Source organism: Dipteris shenzhenensis, chromosome 27 (assembly GCF_047967505.1).
Source record: "Dipteris shenzhenensis isolate YYH24624 ecotype China chromosome 27, Dip_SZ_1.0, whole genome shotgun sequence".
NCBI lineage: Eukaryota > Viridiplantae > Streptophyta > Polypodiopsida > Gleicheniales > Dipteridaceae > Dipteris > Dipteris shenzhenensis.
Window position 1 is genome coordinate 16,338,926 of NC_141622.1, and position 27,366 is coordinate 16,366,291.

The 27,366-nt window shown below is 47.1% G+C and overlaps 1 protein-coding gene across 3 annotated transcripts in view; it reads left to right on the forward strand.

The window, feature by feature from the left end:
- Positions 1–761: 761 nt before the first annotated feature.
- Positions 762–27,366, forward strand: part of LOC147883940 (protein ENHANCED DISEASE RESISTANCE 2-like) — a 158,993-nt gene continuing 132,388 nt past the window's right edge. For all 3 annotated transcript variants that reach the window (XM_087398449.1, XM_087398450.1, XM_087398451.1), the window contains exons 1-4: positions 762–992; positions 1,103–1,330; positions 26,666–26,740; positions 27,299–27,352. In XM_087398449.1, the coding sequence (XP_087254575.1) occupies positions 990–992; positions 1,103–1,330; positions 26,666–26,740; positions 27,299–27,352 (360 nt within the window). In that variant the 5' untranslated portion in view covers positions 762–989. The remainder of the gene's footprint in view (positions 993–1,102; positions 1,331–26,665; positions 26,741–27,298; positions 27,353–27,366) is intronic.

Here is a 27,366-nt window from a genome sequence, read left to right on the forward strand (position 1 = left end):
TTCCCGCTAAATTTAGTCATGAATTAATGCATGCAGTTTGTCACTTCTCGATGAACCTTGCCTGTCACGTCCCGGTGTCCCCTCCTATGACCCCGTACAATCGGTTCGCAGGCAACTGATGCGATTCATGGGGCCTTAATTAAGGGTCCAGCGGGAAGGTTCCATGATTTCTGTTGAGACCGAAAATTTCGAGCCGCGGTCCCATGTCCTTGGGCGCATGGGAACAGGCTCTTAGAGCCGGTCCCTGTGCAACGGAGAAGCAGGGGACAACAGCTCATAGTCACTGGGGGCAGGTTTTGAATGGAAATGTGCAGTTTGAGGCCCGAAGGTGATGAGGAAAGTCTACGGCATCTTCACTATACACAACTATCAAGGTCGTTGGTGGTGGAGCTGCAGGTTAATGATTTGTGATTCACAGGCTGTCAGAGCTTAAACAGAGAGCGGGATGAGCGGAGTGGGGGTGAGGCGGGTTGGGAGGGGGTGAGAGTAGGGGCCGAAAACTCCGTCCACCGCGGTGCCAAGATTGGGGGGGGGGGGGGGTGCAAAGGGGCCTCAAATTTCAAATGGAGATGGGGACGGGCTGGTAGGAGTCTCCGAGTAGCCACCGACAAAGGTGATTAATGAGGTGAAAAGAAGTGGGGTTAAGGGTTAATTAATGGAGGTTTGGACACGTCGATGCACTTTTTAGTATGACAGCACATCAAATACACAAGCTATATAGTTTGCTTCCCAATCTTTGAATTTATTTCCGATCTCCTCCATCTCCAAATCCTCACTGTATCATGATTTCCATCCATCGCACTGATAGTACCACAATTCCATCCACCGCCTTCACAAGCTCTCGCTTCTAATTACCCTCCCCCAGCTCCTCATCAATCCTCATCAATCCAGCTCCTTGCTTTTGCTCCTCCCTCTTCTCCCCTCTTTCTAGTTCAAGAATCGAATTTTTCGCCGGCTTTTCGACCCTTCCACGGCCGCGCATCCCACCAATGGTTTGCCTTCCTTTTATGCTTTTGTTTTTGCATTTCCTACCATCGTCACCTTTCGCTGGAACGAATTCTTCGCTTCCGGTTTTTAATAGACGTATTTTTTGATTCCGTAGGAGGACGACGCTGCCGAAAATGAAACCCAGAATGGGACCCAATTTGACAATGGTAAAAGCGGCGAGCTTTCTTCGTCATCGGAGTCGGAAGCCGCAGGAACCATCTATCAAGGGGTTGGTTATCACGTGGGAGTGAATGCCCTGGGCCATCACTTTTGTCATCGTCGCTACCTTCGAATTAGAGGAAAGTACGTGGAGATGTTTAAAAAAAAACCAGAAGCTGGTGTGGTGAGTAAAGCTGAACTCATGCCAAAAGCATCTTATGGATATGATTAATACTTTATCCAATTGTAAGCCCATCAGCATGCAACACCTGGTGTAAGCGGATTCGGGCGACAAGAATTACGCAGGGTGCCCTGTCCGATCCCCTAACATCAGCATAAAGCCGCTGACATAAGTAATTGCTCAACGAGTGTTATACTCGAACAACATACAGACGATCGCCACAGTGATGTCCCATTGCTGATTTTTCATCCTTCCCATGGATTCATATGTTTAGTATTCGTGTTTGTATTTGTCTTGGGTGCAGAAGCCCCCTTAGTGGCTCCACCTCTTCAGCTCTTTGTATCTGATACTTTTTGAGTCTCATAGACCCTTGCTCTTTTGAAGACTTTAATAAACTTTCTTTCTTTCTTTTTCTCTAGCAAAGGAGGCTTGTTTCAGGGTCTTGGCTTACAACCAATGAGCTGTCTTGAGAGGTGGTAGTATTAACGAGGGTATAACTAGCTAAGATACCTCAATTTACCCTCCACAATGGCAGTCCTGCGTAGCAAATTGGGAGTCGAGCACTTGATGATTTTCTCTACTCAATTCTTTCTATTATCTAAAGTTAGTGCCCTTACTCTAAAGCATTTACTTTAGTCCAATAGATGTGAGTCACTAGCCTGGAAAGCTGGCTGATATGTAAAGTCTCTTAGCTATTGTTGGCGGCCATTCCAAGTTTCAATAGTGGCGGTCAATGTAGTTGTCTCCATGGTTGTCCTCTCGGGACTTGGCTGTCTGTTGATTTTGGAAAAACTCGATTTGGGGCTCCATAGTGATGGATGTGTGTGCAAAGAAAACAGGGGTCTTACGTGAAAGCTTGAAAAAAGAGAATACGAAAGCGAGCATGAAAAGTGCATTGCTAGGGGGCTAAGGGGTGCCCTTGAGGGAAGCTAGAGTGTCAAGAGACGGTTACTTGAAAATTTTTGAAAATTTTGGAAGGCCAGAGGAAGATATGTCAAAGGCAATAAATTTATCAATGATATCATAGAACGTGTTGGGAGATTCCTGAGATTTGGATTCAAGTACTTGGAACTTCTTTTGATGATCTACGAAGGTTTTCATTCCACATTGTGTGTTCGACTCCATTGGAATTTATAACTTGCAAAGTGAAGTTTTGCGATGGTCAGTTCCAAAAACGAGGGAAGGGGAGGGAACTGGCTCGCAATGCGCTAAAGGCTCACAGCAAAGGGAAGAAGGCTCGGCCTTCAGAAACCTCTGCCTAAAGAGCTAAACGAAAGCCCATATCCAGCCACAATGGAGCACTAGCTGTGGGGGTTTCTCCCAAGAGAGAGAGCAGCTCAGAAAACTGCCAAGGGGCCTTAAAACAGCCGTGAAGAACATGTGAGCTGAAGCATAAAGCTGAGGGCTGGAGAGGAGCCTCTGCAAAAGACCACAATGAAGGCGATCCATGGTGAAACTCCAACCCACAGCTGACCAGTGGGGCTGCTCAAGCCACAATGTGAACTACAGGGCCAGCAAATGACCACAGGGGAGTCATGACTTGTGGGGTAACTCCCAAGATGAAAATGTAGGCAAGAGGAGCAAAGCAAGCTCCCAGCTGTTTGAATACCAGTAAGGGGTTTCCGCGACCTGCAAGCAACACTCATGATGGACACTTGTGAGCTAGGGAGCAGCCAGAAAAGCCATTCTTGATCTCCTGAATGGCAAAGATGATCCAGGTGTCCACACTTGCTAGGGGTGGGATTGAAGACATTCAATGGCGCGAAAAAGAGAAAAGGAGAGGATGAATAGAGGGCGGGGAAGGTGAGTAGAGCAGAGGCAAAGTCAGGGGGGGGAGGGGCGGCTGAGGTAGAAGCTATGGTGGGGAGAAGGTAGGTGCAACAAGCAGGAGGGAATGTGAGAAATACAAGATATTGTATTTGAGCTCGGAGCGCCTACTACCACCAGTTTGTGGGTATACATGGGAGTCAGCGTACTCAAATGAGAGTAGGCGGGAGGAGTACGTGGATCGGGAGGGGTCACAGTTCTATATCGCTCATCTCTCACGGGGGATTGTGGAGCAACGCAACCCATATGCCGGATTCCTTTGGATTTGGATCAGAAGCAGCTAATCAAGGATATCTTTCCCTAGAGACCTCACACTATGCCTGAGCTTTGAGAGGATGGGGGAGCTATCCCCATATGCCGTCTTATGAGATATCATCGACTTTTCGAGTTGTGGAGAAGTTCTTCTTCTTGGAGACTCCAACTCTAGGATTGTGGATCGATCGATTATTGATTTTATGTTACTTGACATTGATCTAGATGAGGCTGGTATCTCTTGTGTCTTCACACACTGGTGATCCCCTATCACTTCATATGGGTGTACCTTCATACAAATTGGCAAGCTGCATGATTTGATCATCTACGATAGTCTGGAGAGATGCCCCTCTTCCGATGGGATCACTTGTTTCCCACATGGAGGAGGGTCCAATGCAAATGACTATTTCATGGTCTTCGCCTCTCACATCACATACTTCTCTATCCCCCCCGCCCCTACCAGTTTTTAGTCTATTTATCGGACTCCCACCACTGAGCACACCCCATACCATTTGTACCACTTTCCAAAAGATCCAATCTCATTACCAACTAGCACCCACTTATGCTGCCTTCCTTTCTACTATGCTTGATGGCCTCGATGGAATCCCTCCCCCTACTACAAAATATAGCCACCCTTATCACCAGCTCCCTACATGATGCTGCTTCCCTTGTCCCCCAGATCCACCCACCCACCACCCGTTGGATCTGTCTGCTACAATAGCTGCTATGATGATGAGTATAAGGCCTTGTGCTGCTAGCTCAAAACCAAAACAAAGCAACATCTTTTGATTGAGGCAAAGACCAAGCGAGAAAGAATTACTAAGCATTCTGTTTAGTAACCACTCCAAGGACTTTTGACGGAAGTTTCTCGAGCGGAGGCATTCATCCCCTCTCATAGATCCAATCATTTGACACACTTACACACGCACCCTTTATGACGCTCCCCACCAGCCCATACAGACCGCCCACATTTGCCTCTTCCCACCTCTTGCTCACACATTATATTCTGTCAACCCTAATTACTGAATTACTTGGTATTCATAAAGAAAATCCAAAAACTGAATACCCTTTTAATTGAAAGTCTTGGTTGAAATTCAGATATACTTCCCATCAAAACCTGAGAACTATCCATCTTTCCAAGTATCTTGCTTCAAAGGAAGCATTCTCTCAGTCTATGAAAAGTAAGCTGTGTCCAATCCTTGAACACCAGGAGAGAACAAGCAGGAAAAATTGGCATACCATAAGGTCTTGATTCGGGATGGAAGAATCTTCATGTAAGTGGCAAAGTCTTGACCAAAGATATGGTTCCATGATCCATAGTTTGATTGCCCATACTTGAGGATAATCAATAAAAATTCAGTTGGCTATATTCAGCAATGGTATTGACATGCAGATAGTCAACTATCATTGGAATAAAAGCCATATGTGATCCAGAGATTATGGAAATATTCAATCCGAGATTTGTTAAGACAAGATCCACTGTTGGATATCTTGTACAAAACTTGTGCACAATAAAACCGCTCCTCTTACAAGACCACCATCCCATACTTAGGATCTCTAATCTTGGAACACCATGTCCCAATCAAGGCATTGACAGACCACCATCATAAAAGATGTGGTAATCCCCCTTGAGATTGTATTGAGATTGTATCTAAACTATGGAGCTCCCTGCTTGAACCCAATGATACATGGCTTCTCTCAGGGTAAAGAAAGCTTAGTCAGTTTTTGTAAAGTGTCTATTGACCTTTCCCCCAATTTAATTAATCCCACTTGTGATTCACCCTACTGGCCCTTGGGTACTGCTTCACTTTGGTTAATACTACCACATCAGAGAATCTTATATGTAACATACCTGAGTGTCCCATACCACCAAGGTATACTGCAAGTAAAAATCTCAGTGGACAATAAGAGTGAATCCCGGTAGCCAATTCTTCTTCAACTCAGACCATCCCAGTCTTCAACCCATACCATTTCAGATTGAGTCAGGGTGGCAAATCTGTTCTCAATCCTTATCTTAATGCGGTGACATCACCCCGCTTGTGTCACAATACCCATACCAATAAGTTTATTAAAAAAACAAGCATGTACTATCTCTTAAAAGACTCTTAAATCTTGTCTATCTATGACCTCGGTCTAGAAAAGTGAGAATCTGAATACCTAGAAAAGTGAGAATCTGATTACCCCCCCTCCCCCCTCTTTTGACATGACTCAAAGAAGGCACCGAAAATGAGACACTTGCTAGTCTAATCAAGGAGAATTCGTATGTCCAAAGGGTAAATCCAAAAAGTATAATTGCTCACAGTCACATCGAGATCAAATTCCAAATAGGAAACAAACAGGAACCTATCCACCAGGATTCTAGGAAGAGATAATCGCATTGCCTTTGTTAATTTTGGTCACGCAAAACATATGTCATGAATACTCAGGCATCATCAATGTCCCATATGTCTGAAAACTTCAAAGATATATGAAAAATTATATATTGTATAGTTTGAAATGCTGTTAAATTATAAATGCCAACTGAGTTACAAGGCAGAAACCAAACCAACCAAAATCTGGGCAATTCAATAACAAAGACAATTTCGTAAGCAATTCATAAGAATTGGAGAACTTTATAACCAAAAGTGGTTCATTCATACTTAATGAAGTAATATTTTTGAAGAAAAAAAGTGGTTCAGAGATCTAGTGATGGCCAAAACTTAGGATCCTAGACACACTCATCATTTCCCAATAACTTGGTATTGGTACAAGGAGCCTAGAACATGCTGTCAACATTTAGGACACCATGAGCCTTCTGCAATATACTTATGGTATTGTGGGTTCTTGTAGTAGTGAAGAGGTGCCCAAAGTTTGTCTTTCAAGGAATCCAGCTCATGAAACAAGTCTTGAGGTTTGCGAGGAATAATCTAAGATGTAGCCTCGTCCTCTAGTTTGATAAAGCAATAATCCAACGATGGAGTTTGATTGCTTTGATGGCCTTCCATACGAATTTCTGTGCTCCAGGTAGGCGAAAGAGAGAAGAGATGGACTGCCTGCAAATGAGGAAGGACAACAAGGAGAGTGAAGGAGTAAGTAGGGTAGGGACCGTAAGGGAGGGATTCTTATAAACGTGGAGATCCAACATACCAATGCTTTTAATCCAAAAAATTTAACAAAAGCCAATTCACGCTTTTTTAAAAAGCATGCTGTGCTTTTTTTGGGGTTTTCCTCAAGACCAGAAAAGCTTATCATCAAAAGTCCATCGTCACTCTTGTAGCAACTTGATGCTAGGCTCCAATCACTCATGTTCAGGCCATGTGTCTAGGCAACCCACGTGTGACTCCCACTCTCCCAGTTGTGCACTTAAGAACAGAGGAGTGAATGGGCCTGCTCTGATGCGTACGAAGATGAGGCGCTCCATGGCTTACTGAACAGGGGCTGGCCCTTAAAAATAGGGCGATTAGGCAAAATTAAGCTTTTGCTTGTTTTTTGTAAGGCTTGCTTTGCGAACCATATCCCTGCTTTCCAACCAAAGTAAGAAAATCAAGGTCCTTGCTTTTTAGCAACCCAACAGCAATAACTAGCAATTGAATTCCCCCATCGCCTAAAATTTCCAGTCCCAGCCAGCGACGGGCAAGTGCACCCGACATCTCTTGGCCTAGGACAATGGATCCTTCCCCTTCTGCGCACCCATCGCTAGCATCATCCAGGCGTTCATTAAAATACAACAATGTCTTGCTTCGAGCTCAATGAATCACCCACATTGGGTACCTTCCTTCTAAGGATATGCTGAACCCACTATTTCCAACGATTTCACTAGGCTCTTAAAAAAAAAAAAAAAAAGACTTCTATTAAGTATGAAAGAAACCTGCATGAGCAAGCTCGAAGCGGATGCTGGGCAGGAGGAAAATAAATACTTTAGAGAAGTAAATAAAAACTCAGAAAGAGCTGGAAAGAAACTAAGGCTGACGCTGAAAATGCCACCTCAACCCTGCTGTAGTCTCTGAGAAAAAGGGGGAGCCCCTCCATTCTGTAAGGAATATAATCCTGTTGGTAGAGGCTGTTTTGAAAAGGTCACCTCCCCATTTGTAAGCCCCCACATGAGGAGAGCATGGGGGGGGGTGGACCTAGGATCTGAGAGATGGTCACATGGGCAACATGATGGTTGCCATCAGGGCAGGGATCAGACAACAAGAGAGAGGGAGGGGGCTGCCACATGGGCAGCACCTCACAGCAAAGAAAAGATGGCTAAAAGGGCTGCCACATGGGCAGCATATGGGCTGCCATGTGAGCAGCACAACAGCCTGGCAGAGGCGCAGCAAGTGTGCGTGTACAGGCTGAAACAGGCCCCTAAAGAGGGGCATAAGTGGTAGGGCTTGCACATGACACATTAATGGCGAGGGGAACCAGCAGGAGTGTCGGCCACATTGAGGGGCTGGTTGGCTGGTTGGAGCCAAGCCTTATATAGACAGACAGACAGAGGGGGCTGGGACCCTGCCTTGAAAGGAGGGCTAAAGCCCTAGAAGTATGGCTAAAGGCCCTGGAAAAGAGAGCCCCAAAGGGGCATTTGTGGCAGACCTGGTCGGCCAGATTAGGTCTGCCTGGTTGGTTTTTGCAGCCCCTTGAAGGGCCTATAAAAGGAGGGCCTCCAGGCCCTCATCAGTCATTCTCTGGAGCAGCAAGCAGGAGCAGCAAAAGACCAGCACTTGGAGCCTATCTTAGAGGACCAAGAAGGCTGAGGAAGCTGCAGACCTAGCTCAAGGTGCTGCCTACCTAGGCTGATCTACAGGTAGTAAGGTAGAGAGAACCATTCTGGACAGAAAGTCTACAGACGCTCGAGGTGGAGCACGTGGGCTCGAGTCTAGAGATAGCCGGCAGATAGGAGAAGTACCTTGTGGTAATATCAAAGGACCACACCATTGGTAGGACTCTAGATCTATCTCTTTTGTATTGTGTCCATAGCTTTGGACGGAAATATATTATTTTGGTGTCTTCTATATCTGGCTGGTTCATTGTCTATTGATGAGTCTGCACATCTATCTGATGCACATTAAGTTAAGAAGTTTGTGATTCCACACCCCACACCACACTGTGTGAGCTCCTGGGCTATTCTATCAGTCTTCCGCTATGCGTATTCTCTGTTGGTCGATTTCTAACAGGCTACTCGAGAGGATCCCTGCATGCTCGCTATAAATAGCACGACACTATGAATAGCCCCCTCCATATAAAGCGAGCACTATATATAAAGCAACCTCTATATAGAGCAATCTCGGCTAAAAATAGCCATCTGCCCCCCCTTTACTATTCTTTGACCCATGTTAGCTTGCTATCTAACCCGAGGTACACCATGCAGATAACACCCAATTCCAAGTCTCTTCTCTTTGATTTGCTTGTCCATCCAGCTGGGATGTACTGCAATACAAACATATTGGAGATTGATTCGTCCTGCATAGAGAGACTATAGCCATTAGTCTCACATCATAACATACTAGATGAGTTTGGGGCCATCCCTTACAACTTGATGCTGTCTTCCAGGTGGCTCCTTATGTCACGAGGACGTGAAAAGTGATGTAAAGTATCTTCGTAACTCAACCTACGCTTAACCCAAGGTTAACCATGGTTAAGTGTTGTAATGGTTTGGCCCTGAGGGACTGGTTAGAGGAAGTGCACACTTCCTAGAAGTTCCTAAGGGCACAGTCTAGGTGCACCACTAGGTCCTAGGGGCAAGGCAAAGGCTTTAAAAGAGGGGTCTAAGGTTGGAGGAGCTCTTGTCTGCAGCTGCGCGCCACCGCCCGTCGCCATCACCCAGCCCCGTGGCAGCGCCTTGCTCCCTTGGCCGCGCCCAGCTCCCTTGGCCGCGCCCTGCTGCCTTGGCCGCGCAGGCTTCCTTGGCAGCGCCCTGCTCAGGTCGCCCCCCCTTCAGCCCGTCTGGCCGCACGTCGCGCCCTTCCCTTCAGCCTGCTGTCTGGCTGCGCCCTGCTGGTCGCGCTCCTTTGCCCTTCAGGTTGCCCCTTCAGGCCGCCATCTAGGCTGCCTTTCAGGCCCCTCCCTTGCTGTTGACCGCCCCTCCCTTGCGTTTCAGGCTGGGCTGCTTCAGGGCCCTCTCCGGGGCTGTTCTGCTCGTGTTCCGGGGAGCTGAGTTCCTGGGCTGTTTCCAGGCATTGGCGGAGCTTTCTGCTTCAGCATTGAGTGGCCTGTTTTTCATCCACGCAGGCTGAAGTTCGGGGCATTCATTATACAGGTTTTTGGGGTTTTACTTGTGGTTGGTTGCGAGTTCTTGGTGGGTATTTTCAGCAGAGGTAGCTCCTCCCCTCAGGACAGCGCAAGCTGAGACAATGGAGGACACTAATGCCACTCCCGTCGCCGAACCTGAGGAGATTGAAGTCAGAGTTTCTTTTCCTCCCGACATTGTGCAGATGATTGAGGTAGCAGAGGAGGGTTTTCGTTTGACGCACATCATTGGCTTTCTACCCGGTAGAGGCCAACAGTTACGTGATTGGGTGTACACCAGCATGGCCTCATTGGGTGTCTCAGTTACGGTTTTCCGATTGCTTGGCAGAGGGTACTTTTCTTTTGGCCTTCAGTCTGCAGAGTAGGCTCAAAGAGTACTTATGAGCTCACCGATTCAGTTTCAGAGCAGAGCCATCCATTTGTGGCCTTGGCGGAAGCACTTCAGTTCTACTTCCCCGGGACCGCGCCAGGTCTCTTTTTGGATGCTTTTCCTTGGACTTCCTGATGAGGTCAGCTCTTGTCGCAGAGCTGTGGAGCATATGGCTAGTGTGGCAGGTATAGTCATCCCATCAGGTGCTAGACTTTCCTATGCTCAGTCACTTGCTGGTACAGGTGTTACGAGGATCAGACTCACTTCAGAGTCCCCCCCTCCTTGACCTTTGCCTACTTTGATTTCGTACTCCACGGGAGATGGGGTCCAGATGCAGCAGAGGGTTTTGTATGAGGGTTTTCCTGATCAGTGTCTTTTCTATCGGAAGAGAGGTCACTTTATTAGGGATTGCCCCAGTCGTCGGCCTCGATCAGAGACTCCGGATCCACCTCATCCTACGAGTGACCCAGAACCTACAGCACAGCCTCCAGGGGTCTCTGAGCCTGCGTCGACTCATTCAGCAGAGCGAGAGGAGACTCCTCCGGTGGAGCCTTCAGTGGACTCAGAGGACTTGGAGGTGCCTCCAGCGGAACAGCTTTCACGGAGAGCTCGGAGGAGACGGAGACAGAGGGAGAGTCAGCAGTATGAGCAGCTCCAGGTATGAGCTCACAGATGGCAGAGAGTTGAGACACATGTGCAGGAGACCCCGGAAAGGGGAGATGTAGAGGACCATCCGCAGGCAGGTCTTGACACTGTGCAGGAGATGGTAGCTCAGGGAGTCGAGACACACGTGTAGGAGACCCCGGAAAGGGGAGATGCGGAGGACCATCCGCAGGCAGGTCTTCACACTGTGCAGGAGACAGTAGCTCAGGATTTGATGACTCTTGACACTACTACCCCGGAGGTTCAGATTTTGGTTACTGAGATAGTTATCCAATAGGAGATTGCTCAGGCTGCAGTTACGGTGACGGATGCCTCTTCCCAGCAGTCCATTGAGAGAGTGGTATTTCACGACACAGGTCAGAGTCAGAGCCCGTCCCAAGATCTCATGCGCCTGTATGAGGTTCCCTCGAGACCTCTTTCTCTTCCCCGTCGCACAGTACCTTCTTTTGTTGCTATGCGGAGTGTTCTTTTAGACACCCCTCCCAATACAGCCTCGTCCTCACAGCTTTTCACTCCTGGTTTATCCAGATCTTTTGCGAGTGCGGTCACAGATTTCGCTCAGTACCCAGACAGGCGTAAGGGTTGGGAGATCCTAGCAGATGAGATCGAGCGAGATTATCAATCACCCATGCTTACAGGCACCTCGTCGCAGATTCTTCCTCTCCCTCTCACCTATTCCAGGAGCAGAGTTAGGACGGCTCAGCCCTTTTCAGCTCTTCTGACTCCTAGACTTGACCCCAGGATGGTTGACAGAGATTTACCCGTTGAGTTTTGGCCCTTTTTGGCTCGAGGGGTTTCCACAGACTCCCTCACTCGATTGGAACTTCTCCCGGTATTTTGTCGACGGTCAGAGGAGGTAGAGGAGTACTTGGGATCTGTTACTCTTTCCAGAGAAGGGCACATTCTTCGTTTCTCCGCAGGCAGCTTTCGATCTCGGGGGAGCGAAAGCTGGTCAGCTAAGTTACTTGACAGCGAGATTGCTAGACAGCTCATGAGCATGACTCAGTTTTCTTCGGTTCACCGTATTGTCGGCTTGTAGATTCATTCTTGCCCTAGGACTCTTCGACGTGGCTTCGGTGGCAGGGCCTTTCTGTTTCTGTTCTTTGAGGTTCAGGGAGACTTTGATTTGCCCAGGAGTGCTGGTTGGTTTGACTTTCAGCTCCTCAGTTCGCGCCAGAGTACTATTCCCTTGGATGGAGCCATTTTACATGAGTTGGGGCAGATTTGGAGTTTGATCAAAGACCGACTTTGGATTGCGCCGTCAGAGAGTGATTTGTGCCGCTGCCACTGGTACCCCCTCACTTCCATCCGATGTCTAGGTTGTCCATCATTTCTTGGAATGTGAGAGGACTGAACGGCCGTAGATTTACCTCAGATGCAGATGGTTGTAGAACGGGAGTTCCTAGATTGCAGTTGCTTAGGGACTCCCTTCGGTTTATTTCCTCAGGGTCCCCTCCAGACATTGTGCTTATCCAGGAGCATAAGCTCTCCCAAGACAGGATTGACAGATGCAGATCCTTACTCAGAGGACAGAGCCGGACATATTGGAGCCCAGCGGATGGCACGAGGGGGGGAGTTTGCATTTCAGTTTCAGCCAAGTGGGCATCAGAGATCACCCAAGAGGGTACACTAGTGGAGAGCAGGGCATGCTATGTTATTCTTTAGATTGAGAGCACAGCAGTTGGTGTTCTCAATGTGTATGCTCCCACGGAGCCAGCCCACAGACCGGCTTTTTGGAGACAGCTCAGAGAGTCCCTTCCTCAGGCAGACACCTGGATTGTTGGAGGAGATTTCAACATGGTTGAATTCTCTGAATACAAGTCGGGCCAGACAGAGGGTGGCCTTTCTGATAGGGAGAGAGTGGAGTGGGATAGTTTTGTTTTGCATGCTGGACTTCATGATGTAGCTCGATTGGACGACTTTTGTCACTTGGCTGACAGTCTTCAGTTCTCTTGGTCCGGGGTTTGCCATGGCTCTCTTTCTTTGGTCAGACTTGACAGGTTTTATATTGGCCAATGGGGCCAGGCCAGAGGAGGACAGATTGGGATCCGCCCGGGTTATGTTTTATCTGACCATGCTCCAGTCCTATTACAGATTCTCCCTACCTCTCGATTGGAGAGCACATGCTTTGTGAGAGTTCCGGACTTTGTTTTTCAGGACACAGAGTTCGTGGAGCGGTTGAGAGAGGCTTGGTTGTCAGAGGACACTCCTGTGGATCAGGGCTGGTTGATGTGGGTAGAGGGGGCTTTGGCTAGAGTCAGCATGGCCTGCCAGTTGAGGGCAAAAGAGGAGAAGGAAAAGCTCAGAATCAGAGATCGGAACGCAAGGGTGGAGGTATCTAGACTTCAGAGATTGATTCAGAGTTTTCCTCATTCTCTTTTCATCAGAGGGCAGCTTTCGGAGGCTCAGGAGAGACTAGAGGAGATTCAGGGCAGGAGGGCCCAGTTCAGGTTTTACTTCCAGCAGACTTTCTGGATCCAGAAGGGGGATAGATGCTCTAGAGAGTTCTTCAGGGCAGTGGGTCAGAGATACTCTTCGGATAGTCTTCATAGACTTGTTGATGAGGTCGGGTCTCTTCAGACGGACCCTCACCGTCTTGTTGAGATCACTTCTGATTTCTATTCCACTCTTTACATCGCCGATCCAATCACCGAGGAGATGATCAGAGCGAGAGAGGAGGATTTGGAGTCATGTCCCCCAGATGGTGGTCTCAGACAGGATGAGTCATGTTTTGGATAGCCCACTATCACTCCTGGAGATCACGGATGCGTTACATGAGCTGCCCAGAGACAGACGCCCGGGGGAGGATGGTTTGTCGCCACTTCTTTTTAGAGCTCTTTGGAATACGATTGGGCCTCATCTACTTTCTGCCTTTTCAGAGGCTCTCGATACAGGATCTTTGGGCGAGACATTATGCACAGGTATGATTTGTCTCATCCCGAAAGGGGGAGACAAGACAGTCCTACGTAATTGGAGACCCATTACACTTCTAGGAACAGCCTACAAGATCCTAGCGAAGACCTTGGCTCTTCGCTTAAAGCCTATGCTGCCAGATATCATGAGAGCTACTCAGACAGGATTTGTCCAAGATCGGAGTATCTTGGATAATATCTTCACTTTTTGGGAGGCCACTCACTGGGCGAAGGAGAGTCAATAGGAGATTGCAGTTCTCCTTCTCGATTTTGAGAAGGCTTATGACAGGGTGGATTGGGGTTTCTTGGAGGGCACTATGAGGAGGCTAGGCTTCAGTGATAGATGGATTTTATGGGTCTCCTCACTTTACTCTCACTCTTCTGGCAAGATAGTGGTCTGTGGAGGCAGAGGACCGGCTTTTCAGCTATCCAGATCGGTACGATAGGGATGCCCGCTTGCACCTTACCTTTTCCTTTTCGTAGCGGAGGCTATGAGATACTTTATGTAGACTATGAGTCATGGCTTTTTGGGCCTTCATCTGCCTATCCGGCAGGAGCAGGAGCTTCTGGACACTGAGTTTGCTGATGACACGGCACTGACAGTCAGAGGAGATGCATATAGTCTTGCTACTGCTGCAGATTCAATTGACAAGTTTTGCCTAGCCTCAGGGGGACTTGTCAATTGGAACAAATCAAAAGGCATCTGGACTGGAGCTCAACAGGATACCCCATCATGGGGAGGAGACAAAGGCTTTGTATGGATACCCAGAGGCACCTCCACGAGATATCTAGGCTTCCAAGTTGGCATTGAGGTGTCCCCAACGCAACAGTTTGCCTTAGTTCTTGAGAGTATCCGGAGAAAGCTAGCCTACTAGAGTACGGCTAGACTTTCTTTGGCCGAAAGAGCGTTGATACTCAACCAGGTTCTACTAGCGACTATGTGGTACGTTGCGTCATGTTGGTGCTTTCATGCTGACTCGATCCGTTAGGTGAGGAGATTGCTTCGGAACTTTCTGTGGAGTGGTGGTGATGGTTTTGAGGACACTAGGGCCAGAGTTTCATGGGATACTATCACTTTATCCTTCTCAAAGGGAGGACTTGGGGTTCTTGATCCGGAGATGCAGAGCAGAGCCCTTTTAGTCAAACTTCTTGTTAGAGGTTTGACTCCAGGAGATCAGCCGTGGAAGCAGTTCCTACTGCATGGGATTCACCAGTGCACCCCTAGAGCAGCAGGTCAGTGGGCAGGTAGAGTTAGTTGGATCTTCTTGACGGACCAGCATTCTCAGCCTTCCTCACCACTTGTGAAAAGGCTTATTCAGATATGGGATCATTTTCGACAGCATCTCATCAGAGCAGTTCCCTCCTCCAGAGAGGAAATTGCCAGACAGCCACTTTGCCATAACCCCCTGGTTCGGTACCAGGGATCTTCTTCTGGTACAAAACTTAGGACTCCCTTGGCCAGATGGCATGCTCAGGTGGTTGTTACAGTCGGAGATTGGTTAAGGGGAGGTGTGGAGATGTCGGAGGAGGTGATCAGAGATAGACATGGGCCACTTGGACAGATTGCTGCCACCAGATTACTGATCATGAGAGCTATTCCTTAGGAGTGGAGGGATATACTTACAGGTCCAGCCTATGTTCATCCCATTTCTACTTGGTCAGGTTGTTTTAGTGAGGCTGGGCTATGCATTGGAGTTCGTTTAGGACCGGCACCGTTTATTTATTTTGAGATGGACTCCTCTCACAGATTGTATCCCACTCAGCCCTTGGATTGACAGGAGCTCCTTTGGCAGAGAGTCAGGGTCATTGGTTGCCTGGGTAAGGAATGGGCCATAGATCCTTCCAAGTTGACCATTGCAGAGGATACTAGATGGGGACTTTGGATTTTTCAGGGTCGACCTCTTGCGGAGCTTGACTGGGACCCAGGTGAGTGGGCATGGCCTGCTCTGGTGGCAGGCGTTCGTCCTCTTTTTATTTTCCAGTACTCGATGAGGGCAGGTTACAGGCTTCAGTAGAGAGACTCTCATCACCTACCATTTGCTTCCCAGCATTGGCACGCACAGGGACTTACTGCAGAGCTCTTACAGAGCTACTGGACCCACTTCCCACTTTTGAGGCATCAGTAGAGCCAGGAAAGTCTCCTACTTTCTTTGGCTCACTATACATAGGGGCATACCTGTGGGTACTTGGCTTCAGCAGATGGGTAGACCCTCCTTGTTTATGCGTTGTCAGCTTGCAGAGGAATCTAGCAAGCATTGTTTATGGAGTTGCACCAGCTCTAGAGTGGTATGGATAGGTATCTTTAGGTTGTTCTCATATGTTACATCTGAGTTTTTTCTGATGACTTGGGGCGCTACCCTTTGGGGGAGAGGATCTGGAGCCTTTACTCTCTTTGAGTCAGAGCCAGGAGACCACGGTTTCTTCATGCAGTGTCGCCAGAGACGGGGTCCCATAGAGGCCAGCATCATGGGGCCACAGGATTTACTTTTGGTACCGGTACCAACTCAGGATTCCATGCCTACTTCAGCTGCAGAGTCAGCCTGGGAGGTGATTTCCAGCATTACCCTATGGCGGATATGGTGTTCGCGATGTTCTTTTGTCCTTGGGGGCCATTTATGCACGGAGGCTAACACTCTCGCTTCCATTTGGGCGGAGATTATCTTCACTCTCAGAAGTCAGTGGGAGCGGTGTACAGGCACCTCTTTGGCAGCTCGTGGGAGACTTATATCCTTCATGAGGACATGGGACTGCTCATTATTTTTTCATTTGACCCCTTTTGGGATGTTGTGGCATTTTAGACCACCTCCATGGCTTTTTTGCCACATTGTTGAGGCTAGGGATAGAGTACCTGTTGTATGATTTGTTTTGAATGGAATATATCACTCTTTTCCAAAAAAAAAAAGAGGGGTCTAAAAGTTGGGCCCAAGGACAACCAACGTTGTCCTTGGTATGGGGGTTAGGACTTTAATGAAGGGGCAAATGGCAAGGAGGAGATGCCATTTGTCATGCATGTGTATGCATGCCCTTCCTCCACCTTCCATCTCTCTTCCCTCACTCTCCCAGAGGTGTTGGATGTTTTCAGTTGTTCTTGTGCAGTTTTTGAGCTGTTTGAGCTGTTTCAAGCTTGTTTTCAGCCGTTTTAAGCCATTTGAAGTCTGTTTTGATTGTTCCAAGGCTAGTACACACTTCTAAGAAGTGCCAGAGGTCATTTTTGAACTTTCTGGAAATTTTCGTATGGGCTGTATGGACGTCCGTACGGACGTGTTCTGCTGCCTCTAGCAGGTGCCCGGGGTTGTCTTTTGTTGTGTTGGACCTTTGTGCACATGTTTTTTGGCGGCGTGGTGGCTTATGGAGCTGTTTTGGACTAGTGCAGGCTGCAGGAGGAACTTTCCCTGTTGCTTTTGGCACCTTCTCTTAGGAGGACTCAGGCACAGATCCCGAGGCAATCATTTCGGGGCAGATCTGTGAACCATCTTTCCTCTACAGCTCTTTCTTGTTCACCCTTTGCTCTCTACCTTCATTTCTCTCTTCTCATGATTGCTGGAAGACACCTGCACCTTGCAGGGAGCCTGGACAGAGGATAGGTGCGAGGAAGGAGCTCACCTCTCTGCCACAAACAGCGGGAGTTGGTTCCAGGTTCGGTTTTTCCTTGTTCTTTCTTGCTTTGCAGCTTTTTGCAGTGCATGCGTGTTGTGTGCAGTCCTTTCAGGACTCCAACAGGTTCTAGGAAGCACCGAAGGCAAGGGTGATCCTGTGGAAGGCCTAAGGATAGTGTGGAGGCATGTGATAGCCTTGAGACTGCCTTGAGCTCAGTTTGCGAGTGGTTTGGATGCCTGAATGTCTTAAAGTTGTGTCAGATCAGAAGTGAATGCCTGAGTATGCCTTGCCAGTGGGAATTCTAGTGGTGCACTGGGATTAGATGCCTTGAAGACAAGTAGAGGATTTGCAGAGAGGAACAGTGCAGGGTTGAACCCTTGTTGTAAAGCATTTCCATTCAGAAGCATTAAATAAATACCGTAAGGGGCGCCAAGGCATTTGGGGCTAGTGGGTGCACTGTGTACTATTTTCATTGAGCAGGGGCATTCTAGCCTCACCTTTGTTGTTGTTGAAGCTTGTTTCTAAGTTGTGCTAAGTGATTTAAGTGACTGAAGCTTGCATTGTGGCTATTTATGAAGTTTATGACTGAGTAGAAGAAGATTACTGCCCTTTTGTTTATCGAAGGCCGGTTTCAGTGGTTCCATTGCGGGGATCGTCACCATCTTCCTACAGAGGTGGGCCCTGGTAGTGTTGGGTGAAGGACACCTTGAGTGCAATTGTTGCTATAGCCATCAATCTTAGCAAGTGTCACACTGTGAGAGGTCATTGACCATTTCAAAGCAGGAGGGGCAGGACGAAGACAAAGCATCAGAGAGCTTTGAAGAGGAGCACAATACCAGCGGGGGTGATGACCAGCAGGACAATGGGGCTCATCCAGTCTCTTCTGAGCATACCACGGAGGACTCACAGGATGAGGTAGATGAGGCAGAGGAGCTTGATCCCAATGCACTTTTTCAGCTACGAATGCAAAGTGTAGCAGGAGCCCTGTCGCAGTTACAACATGCTGTCACGGAGATTATGCAAGCTCCTCCCCCTATGGTTGCTTCCCCTGGAAGCAAAAAGTCATCTAAGAAGAAACATAAGAGGCATAAGAAGACCCCTAGGCATGTTTCTTTCGGTGGTCATAGATGCCCTCGATCACCCCTGTAGCGGGTAATGCCAATAACTTCCATTCAGTCAATCAGGGACAGCAAGCCCTTCCTCAGCCCACGATGCATCCAGGATGTTTCGAAGGGGGATCAGTTTTTCAGGCAATGGTGGCAACATCCACAGAGGCACCTGGAATGCTAGGTAGCTTTATGGGCAGCGCGCAGGTGGGAATGCAGAATTCCTAGCAACCTATGATGGGTGGAATGCCCCTTGCAAATGCCAATATGATGAGCTCAAACATTGGGATGCGGTCTGGAATGCAGACAGGAATGCTTGGGACAATGGGCAATACTTGGAACATTCCACAGATGCAGGAAGTGGGACCTGGAATTTATGACAATCTCACCCCTAAAGGCAAATAGAAAGATTACAAGGAGGGAGGGGCAACTGTCAAGTTTGAGACTTTCAATGGGATGCAGAACAAATTGAAGGCTTTGACATTCATGCAACAGTTTGATGCTGCCTACTCAGGTGGACACTTCACAGAATCCTCCAAAATCCGAAAGGCAGCCACCTTTTTGAAGGGCAATGCGCTCCAATGGTGGACCAACCTCCTCTTGCAAGGCAGAGCACCTACCACTTGGGTCGAATTCAAGCAGGTCTTCTCAGCAGCATGGCTCACTACCACTTTTGAGGTGGATATCATGACCGCCTGGTACAGGTTGGATGCTGCAAATTGTAGAAATTTGGAGGACTACAATAAGAAGTTTTGGGAAGCCCTACTACCAGTGAATTCTTACAGACATGTACGGCTGTCCGAGCAAATTGAAAGATATTGCTGCAAGTTGCCAAAGGAGATTCGGGACTATTGCACAAAGACAAGGGTTTCCAATATGTCTCAGTTGGTTGAGAATGCCACTACAGCTTATGCACTAATGCAAGGGAAAGTTTTTCGGTTCAAAGGAAGCTCATAGGAGACATCAAGGTCAAAGGGTAGCAAGAATATCCCCTAAGAAGTTCATAAAGTTTTCGCAGCCCATGAAGGCAAAGTTTGTTGGAGGACAGAGGCGAGTACCGACCCGCATGTCTGATGAGGAAAAGCAAATTATCTATGATGCCAACAAGTGTTATATTTGCAAGGAGGAAGTGATTAATTTGCCAGATCTTCGCAAACCCTTTGCTGTCCAAGCAGATGCATGTGGGAACAGCGTAGGAGGGTTACTTATGCAGGATGGAAGAGTCGTGGCATACGAGAGTAGAGTGCTCCAGGATGCTGAAATGAATTTTGGCATCTATGAGAAAGAGATGTTGGCTGTCATACATGCTCTTTCGACGTGGAAGCATTATCTTTTGGGTGCTGATTTTCATGTTCAGACCGATCATCAATCACTGCGGTACTTTCTCACTCAGAGAAAGTTGTCTGAGAAGCATATGAGGTGGGCAAATTTTCTTTCTATGTTTCATTTTCAGATTGTGCATGTGCCTGGGAAGAAGAATGTTGTTGCAGATGCACTCTCACGCAAGCCCACTCCAGATGCACAGTGTATGTTAAGCCACAAGTTTCAGCAGTGACCATTGCATATCATGATGAGCTTGACGCCATGAAGGATCAATATGCCAATGATGCTGATTTTTCACGGATTTATGATGAGTTGGTTGATGGACAGAGGCATGAGCACTATACTCTCAAAGACGGATATTTGATGATGCATGGCAGATTGTGTGTCACGAAACAGTTGAGCCCCAAAGTGCTGACAGAGAGTCATGCTCCATCCTATGCAGGACACAGAGGCATTAATGCCACTATCAAAGCTGTGGAGCACTATTTCTTTTGGCCATCATTGAGGAAAGATGTCGAGGCATATGTCAGGACATGCATCACTTGACAAAAGGTGAAATATGACAGGTAGAAGCCGGCTGGACTGCTGCAGCCTCTACCTGTTCCCGATCGACGTTGGCAGAGCATTGCCATGGATTTTATCTTTGATCTTCCTCGTACACCATCTGGACATGATGGGATATGGACCATTATTTGCAGATTCAGCAAGCAGGCCCACTTCATTCCCGTCAGAAAGAAAATTACAGTAGACCAGATGGCGAGACTGTTTATGTCTCATGTGTTTAAACATCACGGGATGCCTCAATCAATTGTCAGTGATAGAGACCCGCGAATGACAAGTCTTTTCTGGAGAGGTATCTTTGAGAATATGGGTACCACGCTGAATTTTTCATCCTCTTTCCATCCGGAATCTGATGGGCAGTCCAAAGAAGCCAATTCCATTGCCCTTGATCTTCTCAAATGCTATGTTTCGGATCAGCAATCGAAATGGGAGTAATTGTTGCCACTTGTTGAGTTCGCGTACAACAACACTGTACACTCATCCAATGGGGAAAAGCCCCCTTTGAAATTGTGGTAGGAGAACGGAAGGTACCTCCCATTCTACATACGAAAGAGAAGATTTTTGAAGCGGATAGATTTGTGGAAAGTTTGGATGTTGCTTACCAGAAGGTCAAAACACTCCAAAAGGCCAAGAGAAGCACAAACGGGCAGCCGATAAGCATCGCCGCGAGTTGCTCTTGAAAGAGGGCAATTGGGTGCTGCCGCGTTTTCAAAAAGCACGACTTAGGAAGATGAAAGGCAAGACGAAAGTGTACATAAAGCTGAAGATGCGGTATTATGGTCCTTTCCAGATTTTTGAACGCATTAATGATGTAGCTTACAGGCTGAAGCTACCTGCCACTTGGACCATACACAATGCCTTTCATGTGAGTTTATTGAAGCCTTTCCAGGGTGATGTGCTTGCTGACTTGCTGCATGAGGATCAGCCCGAGGTGGAAGAGTTGGATGAAATCTCGGTTCCGGAACAGATTTTGGCACATATGGAAAGAAAAGTGAAAGGTAGAGTTTCCCGTCGCTACTTGGTGAAGTTCAGGAATTATCCTGTACTGGATGCGAGGTGGATGGAGGAGGGTGACTTGGCAGACTCACCTTAGATTTTGCAGCTCTACCTCGACGCGTTTCAGCTTCCGCCAACTATGGTACAGGCTCCTACAGGTTCAGCAGAGCAGAGATCTGGAGCATTGCCTGGTGCTCAAGAGGAGGGTAGCACCTCCCCTTCCTTGATTTAGACTGCTCATATATCTGGAGATCGCTTGGTGGCACTGATTGTCTCACCCGAGATGCTGCTTGCTGACAGTATTTCTGTCGTGAGGCCTCCATGATGGGTGTTTGTGACACTCGACATAGAGGATGCATTGATGTATGGATGGACTCTCGAGCTCTCCTAGCCCATATTATCATTGCAGGTTGTATCTTACAGAGGATGTATATTCTGGTATGGGCTATTTTTGTCTATTTGTACTTTTTCAGCAGCAACCTAGGTAGTTTGCTGTTTTAAGAGGAGGGTATGTCACGAGGACGTGAAAAGTGATGTAAAGTATCTTCGTAACTCAACCTACGCTTAACCCAAGGTTAACCATGGTTAAGTGTTGTAATGGTTTGGCCGTGGGGGACTAGCTAGAGGAAGTGCACACTTCCTAGAAGTTCCTAAGGGCAAAGTCTAGGTGCACCACTAGGTCCTAGGGGCAAGGCAAAGGCTTTAAAAGAGGGGTCTAAAAGTTGGGCCCAAGGACAACCAAACCACTAGGTCCTAGGGGCAAGGCAAAGGCTTTAAAAGAGGGGTCTAAAAGTTGGGCCCAAGGACAACCAACGTTGTCCTTGGTATGGGGGTTAGGACTTTAATGAAGGGGCAAATGGCAAGGAGGAGATGCCATTTGTCATGCATGTGTATGCATGCCCTTCCCCCACCTTCCATCTCTCTCCCCTCACTCTCTTGTTGGACGTTTTCAGTTGTTCTTGTGCAGTTTTTGAGCTGTTTGAGCTGTTTCAAGCCTGTTTTCAGCCGTTATAAGCCGTTTTAACTCTGTTTTGACTGTTCCAAGGGTAGTATGCACTTCTAGGAAGTGCCAGAAGTCATTTTTGAACTTTCTGGAAATTTTTGTACGGCTGTACGGACATGTTCAGTTGCCTCCAGTAGGTGCCCGGGGTTGTCCTACGTGTGTTGGACCTTTGTGCACATGTTTTTTGGCGGCGTGGTGGCTTCTGGAGCTGTTTTGGACTAGTGCAGGTTGCAGGAGGAACTTTCCCTGCTGCTTTTGGCACCTTCTCTTAGGAGGACTCAAGCACAGATCCTGAGGCAATCATTTCGGGGCAGATCTGTGAACCATCTTTTCTCTACAGCTCTTTCTTGTTCACCCTCCGCTCTCTACCTTCATTTCTCTCTTCTCGTGATTGCTGGAAGACACCTGCACCCTACGGGGAGCCTAGACAGAGGATAGGTGCGAGGAAGGAGCTCGTGTTTGTAGCACTTGGGACTACAAATGGGTAGATAGGCTTGAGGCTCCATCCATTGCGCTCACCTATCATAGGGTGAACCAAATCATTACAGAGGATTTATTACAGCCCTACACGTATAGGATATGGCTAGCGCCTCTTGAGCTTTCAATAAACTCAACTTGTACATAGATAATTGCTTGGGAATCTCAGAGGAGGGATTTACCAACCCACCAGGCTATATTCATCCCTAACATGCACAAAGAATCTTGATCCAGTAGTTATGGGTATCTTCTCACAGGCTACAGGGTGAGACAAGACGGGTAGAGGGCATCCCAACTATGCACTTTTTGTGACGAGGAGACAAAGATAGAGGAGTACTTTGCATTTAGATGCCTTGTGTACTATGAGATCCGTGGACGGCATCATGGTCTATTCAATGGCTCTCATAAAGAGTTCTCAGCACATCCCAGTAAGTGATGTTGCCACTTTCCTTCTTGAGCCCCAGAGATAGAGAGATCAGCTCATGCGAGCACAGAGGAGAGCACAGGAAAGACCGTCAGAGCCTAGTCAAAGGAGAGACCATCAGAGCCTAGTCAAAGGAGAGACCGTCAGAGCCTAGTCAAAGGAAGACCATAGACTTTTTCTTAGGTGACCTGAGCCAGGGATAGGAGGGGACGAGACGTAGTAAAGACCCATAGTGCACGACTTGACAAACTCGACAGCAGGTGGACACATTGCATACATCTGACGTTGGGAGATAGACCATTGAGGTGACTGTAGCACTTGTCATATGGCGGGCTACGTCACTGAGACTACATAGGAGGGAGGGACTTGGACAAACAGATCAGGCTGAACATCAGCAGCGATTTTTCGCTCGCTTTCTTCATCAACCATGCCAGCCTTGACTAGGTCCATAGCTACTATCAAACCAGTTTATCTTGTCTATCATCAATTGTTCGGTGGAGTTGGTCCCACAGACAGCCTACATAGGTCCAATAATTTGGATGGATAGCTGACAGGTCGGTAGATGACCAACGACTTCCCCCTGGCTGTCCTTTATTTTGGCGCTCTCTCTCTCTCTCTCTCTCTCTCTCTCTCTTGCTATCATCTGGATGGGGGTATGACACTAAAGGCTGGTTCCAAAGATGGGAAGTTGCTTCTTACCTAGATGCAATGCCAAGGGAAGAGGAGAAAAGGACATTTTCTACAGCCCTTTTAGAAGCACTACACAGTAAATGGCAATCAGCGAAGAAAAGGACCAAATATGAATATTATTGTGAGAATATCAACCCCAACTATTGGACCACATACTCTCAGAAAGAGAACAAAGCACACAAATATATATGCACACCTATCTTTCTCAGGGCAAGAAGAAGCATCGCAATCATCCAAACTCGATCACACTCCCTAGAAGTGGAGAAAAAAGCATGGGAAGGAGTATCAAGGGAACAAAGACTCTGCCAGCTATGCAACTTAGATGAAGTGGAAAATGAGGCACATGTTCTTTTGACATTTTCGCGATATGAGCATCTAAGAGAAGATTTCAGCAATGTCACGCAGCATCACAACAGTTTGGAGAGCTTGCTTTCCCATCCTCGCCTTGCAGCCTTGGGCAATTACATTAGGTCCTTGCATACCGTGACCAATGTATTACACAGGTAGCAACATGCTAGCTGTCCACTCCACCCTTTTTCAAAGAAGGAGACTTTTTGTAACATTCCATTGGGTCCCATGGGTCGATTTCAGGCCCCCAGAGGACGATAATAATAGTATCTTTCTTTCTTTCTTTCTCTCTCTCTCTCTTGCAGCAACTGTTAGAAATGACCCAATAGAGGGTACGCACAGCGGAAGACTGATAGTAATGCCCAGGAGCTCACACAGTGTGCGTGTGGGGGTGTGGAATCACAAACTTCTTAACTTTTGTTTATTTGACGTATGTTAGTAAGCACTGGGTTTGCCCAAGAGACTCCGCGGGTCTTTAGAAACCCAGTGTAGCTGCTTATGCTTGGGCACTGATGACGACATAAGTGTTGCTTTGCTTGCTAAGTATGTCTTCCTTTTGTTTTTCATAAAAGTTTTTGTTTACCTCTTTTTTCTTTCTCTTTTATTTTCTTTGTAGATTTTTGATCTTTAGAACAACAAAAATTCTAAATTTGTATGATTGGACTTATTCTAGTCTTACAAAGGTATATATATAGATGTGGAAGCCAGTAAATAGACAATGCTCAGAGACAAATATAGAAGCAACTCTTTATATTTCCATCCTGCAGCTCTTCCTTCTCCTCTTGGTCCTCCGGGAATAGGCTCCAAGAGTAGGTCTCCTGCTGCTCCTGTCTGCCTGTCTTTTGCTGCTCCAGAAGATGTGGAATGCCTCCTTTTATAGGGCACAAGGCATCCTTGAATGGACCGACCAGCCAGCCTCATCCTGGCCGACCAGTCTGCTTGCTGGCCGACCTGGTTGGCTGGTCCAACCAGCCCTATATAAGGGCCTTTGGCAGCCCCTTTTGGGCTGCTGCCTTTGCCCATTCCTGTGCCCATTGCAGGCCTGTTTGCAGGCCTTATGCCTGCCCATAGACCCCCGCCATGCAGCCGTACTGCAGCTGTACAGGTCCGCGTCCTGTTCAGGACCTGCTACAGGCAATAGCCCTACGCACAAGCCTGCTCAAACAGGTCGCCATGCTGTGCCTCCAATTGCAGGTCCATGGCCTGCCCTTTGTCTTGACAGCTGCCCACATGGCAGCTCATGTGCTGCCCATGTGGCAGCCCCAATATTTCCAGGTCTACCTCCCCCATGCTCTCCTCATATGGGGGCTTACAGATGGGGAGGTGACCATTCCAAAGGGAAGATCCTCAAGCCTCAAAGCGTGTGGATCTTGAGGCTTGAGGATCTTCCCTCTATGTTCACAAGACCAAAGGTACAACCAACGGGTGTAACAGTGGCACTTGTTCGACGCAGGGCCATAGCCAGAAGACCATAGTGAACCACGAACACCAACTGTCCCCAGCACTCTACATGGGTTTTATGCCGCCACAGCCCCGGCATCACCAGAGCCTCTTGTGCATTTGCCAGCATACCGAGGACCGCCACAGTGACTCCACACCTATAGTGTCCGTCCTCTCCATGGGCTCAGACACTTTGAAATAGTGTTTTGATGTTCACGTTTACTTATTTTCAGTGCAAATAACCGTTTAGAGGTTCCACCCGTTCAACTGATTGGATCTGGTTTTTTCAGTCTCATCAACCCTTCAGTCTTTCGAAGACTTAAATCCTTTTTTTTCTTTCTCTCTCTCTCATCTATGTGCATGTGCATGTGCATGTGTATGTGTCTGATTGCTTTCTTACCCTTGTTTTTCAAAAAAATTATCATTTGCTTAGATTTAATATGTCCCAGTTTTATAAAAGGTATGTATATCTTGTGCTTCAGTTCCTGGATCAATAATGAGGACAACTACCCACACAGCCTAGCAAGGCCAATAACGGCATCTTTTCAAGTTGTATTCTTCATCCTGATTATCTGCCTATCATCCCCATAGCTTTTACAGAAACCGAGCAAAGACATTTTTGCATACATGTACGATTGTCTGTGCAGGCACATTAGTTTACATAATATATTTTTGTACAAACAGCCTAGGAAGCTGATTATTTATCTTGTCGGCAGCCATGCTAAGGTAAAAAATGCACCGTTTTTTTTAAGATTTTAGATTAATTATGCAACATTCATGTAGCTGCTCTATACTTCTGGATCACATACAGTAAAACTGACCTGAAGGCTCACCTTCAAAGTGTTAATCAGGGTCCTAGTCTAATGCTTGTAGAATTTGGTGCTTTATGGGTCTTAGCAATTTGGGTAGAACGATTGCAGATACATGAGAGTTGCACAAACATAGCCAGCTACACTATTCTAAAACCTTAATGCTAGAAAGCTCAATATGGAAACTCGAGTATATGATGATGTGCATCCAGTACACAATGCATTATTCTTTTCAGGATTTTGTTGGACTTTCTGCAATTGTTTAACAATGTTGACCTCAGCTCTGACAATGTCATAATGTTAATTGCTTAGTTTGGAAATATTTTGCAGAAACCAATAAGGCAGGGTGTTGCTGGACAATTTATGAAAGTTGAAGATCTTGGCCGAAAGAAAATCGGTGATAGAGTAAGAGATGCTTTTTCGATTTCCTTAATGGTTAAAATGCTCTGGCTTCTTTCATTATGCTTCTATCCTTTTCAGTTGTCTTGCCAGAGGTTATTAAAGTGGTGACTCGCTTATTCATTCTATGGAGAATTCTGAGATATGGGGCCTTTTAAAGGCTTGATATGGGAATGTTTCACTGAGTTCTGGGGATTGCCATGGTCGTAACATGTGCAGGCTTTCTTAGTGTAGCGTTATTGTCTGTCTTGTGCTTCTCTTGTTCTGCTATTACTGGATTTTTGGGACAATCGGACAAAATAATGAAGTTCATCCAAGCAGGCACACTAGTTGTTTGGGGATTTTGAGACTCTGTGCTGCAATTTTCAGAAATCATCCATGACAATTTAATTTCCATCAAAACTTTGATGATGCTAGCTCTTTTTAATAGGCTGTGTACAGAACACAAGTTTTTTCTCAGTTTTTAAAATGTTGCATTTATCCAAGTGTGACTTTGTAGCACAAATTCTTATGCCTGCCAGAATGATTTGCATTTGACTGTTCTCCCTTGGTTTTGTTTTGCAGGAAGTTTATGTTCTTAAGATCTACAATTCTAAGGACGATACTAAAAAGGGTGAAGTAAAGTTCCCAAA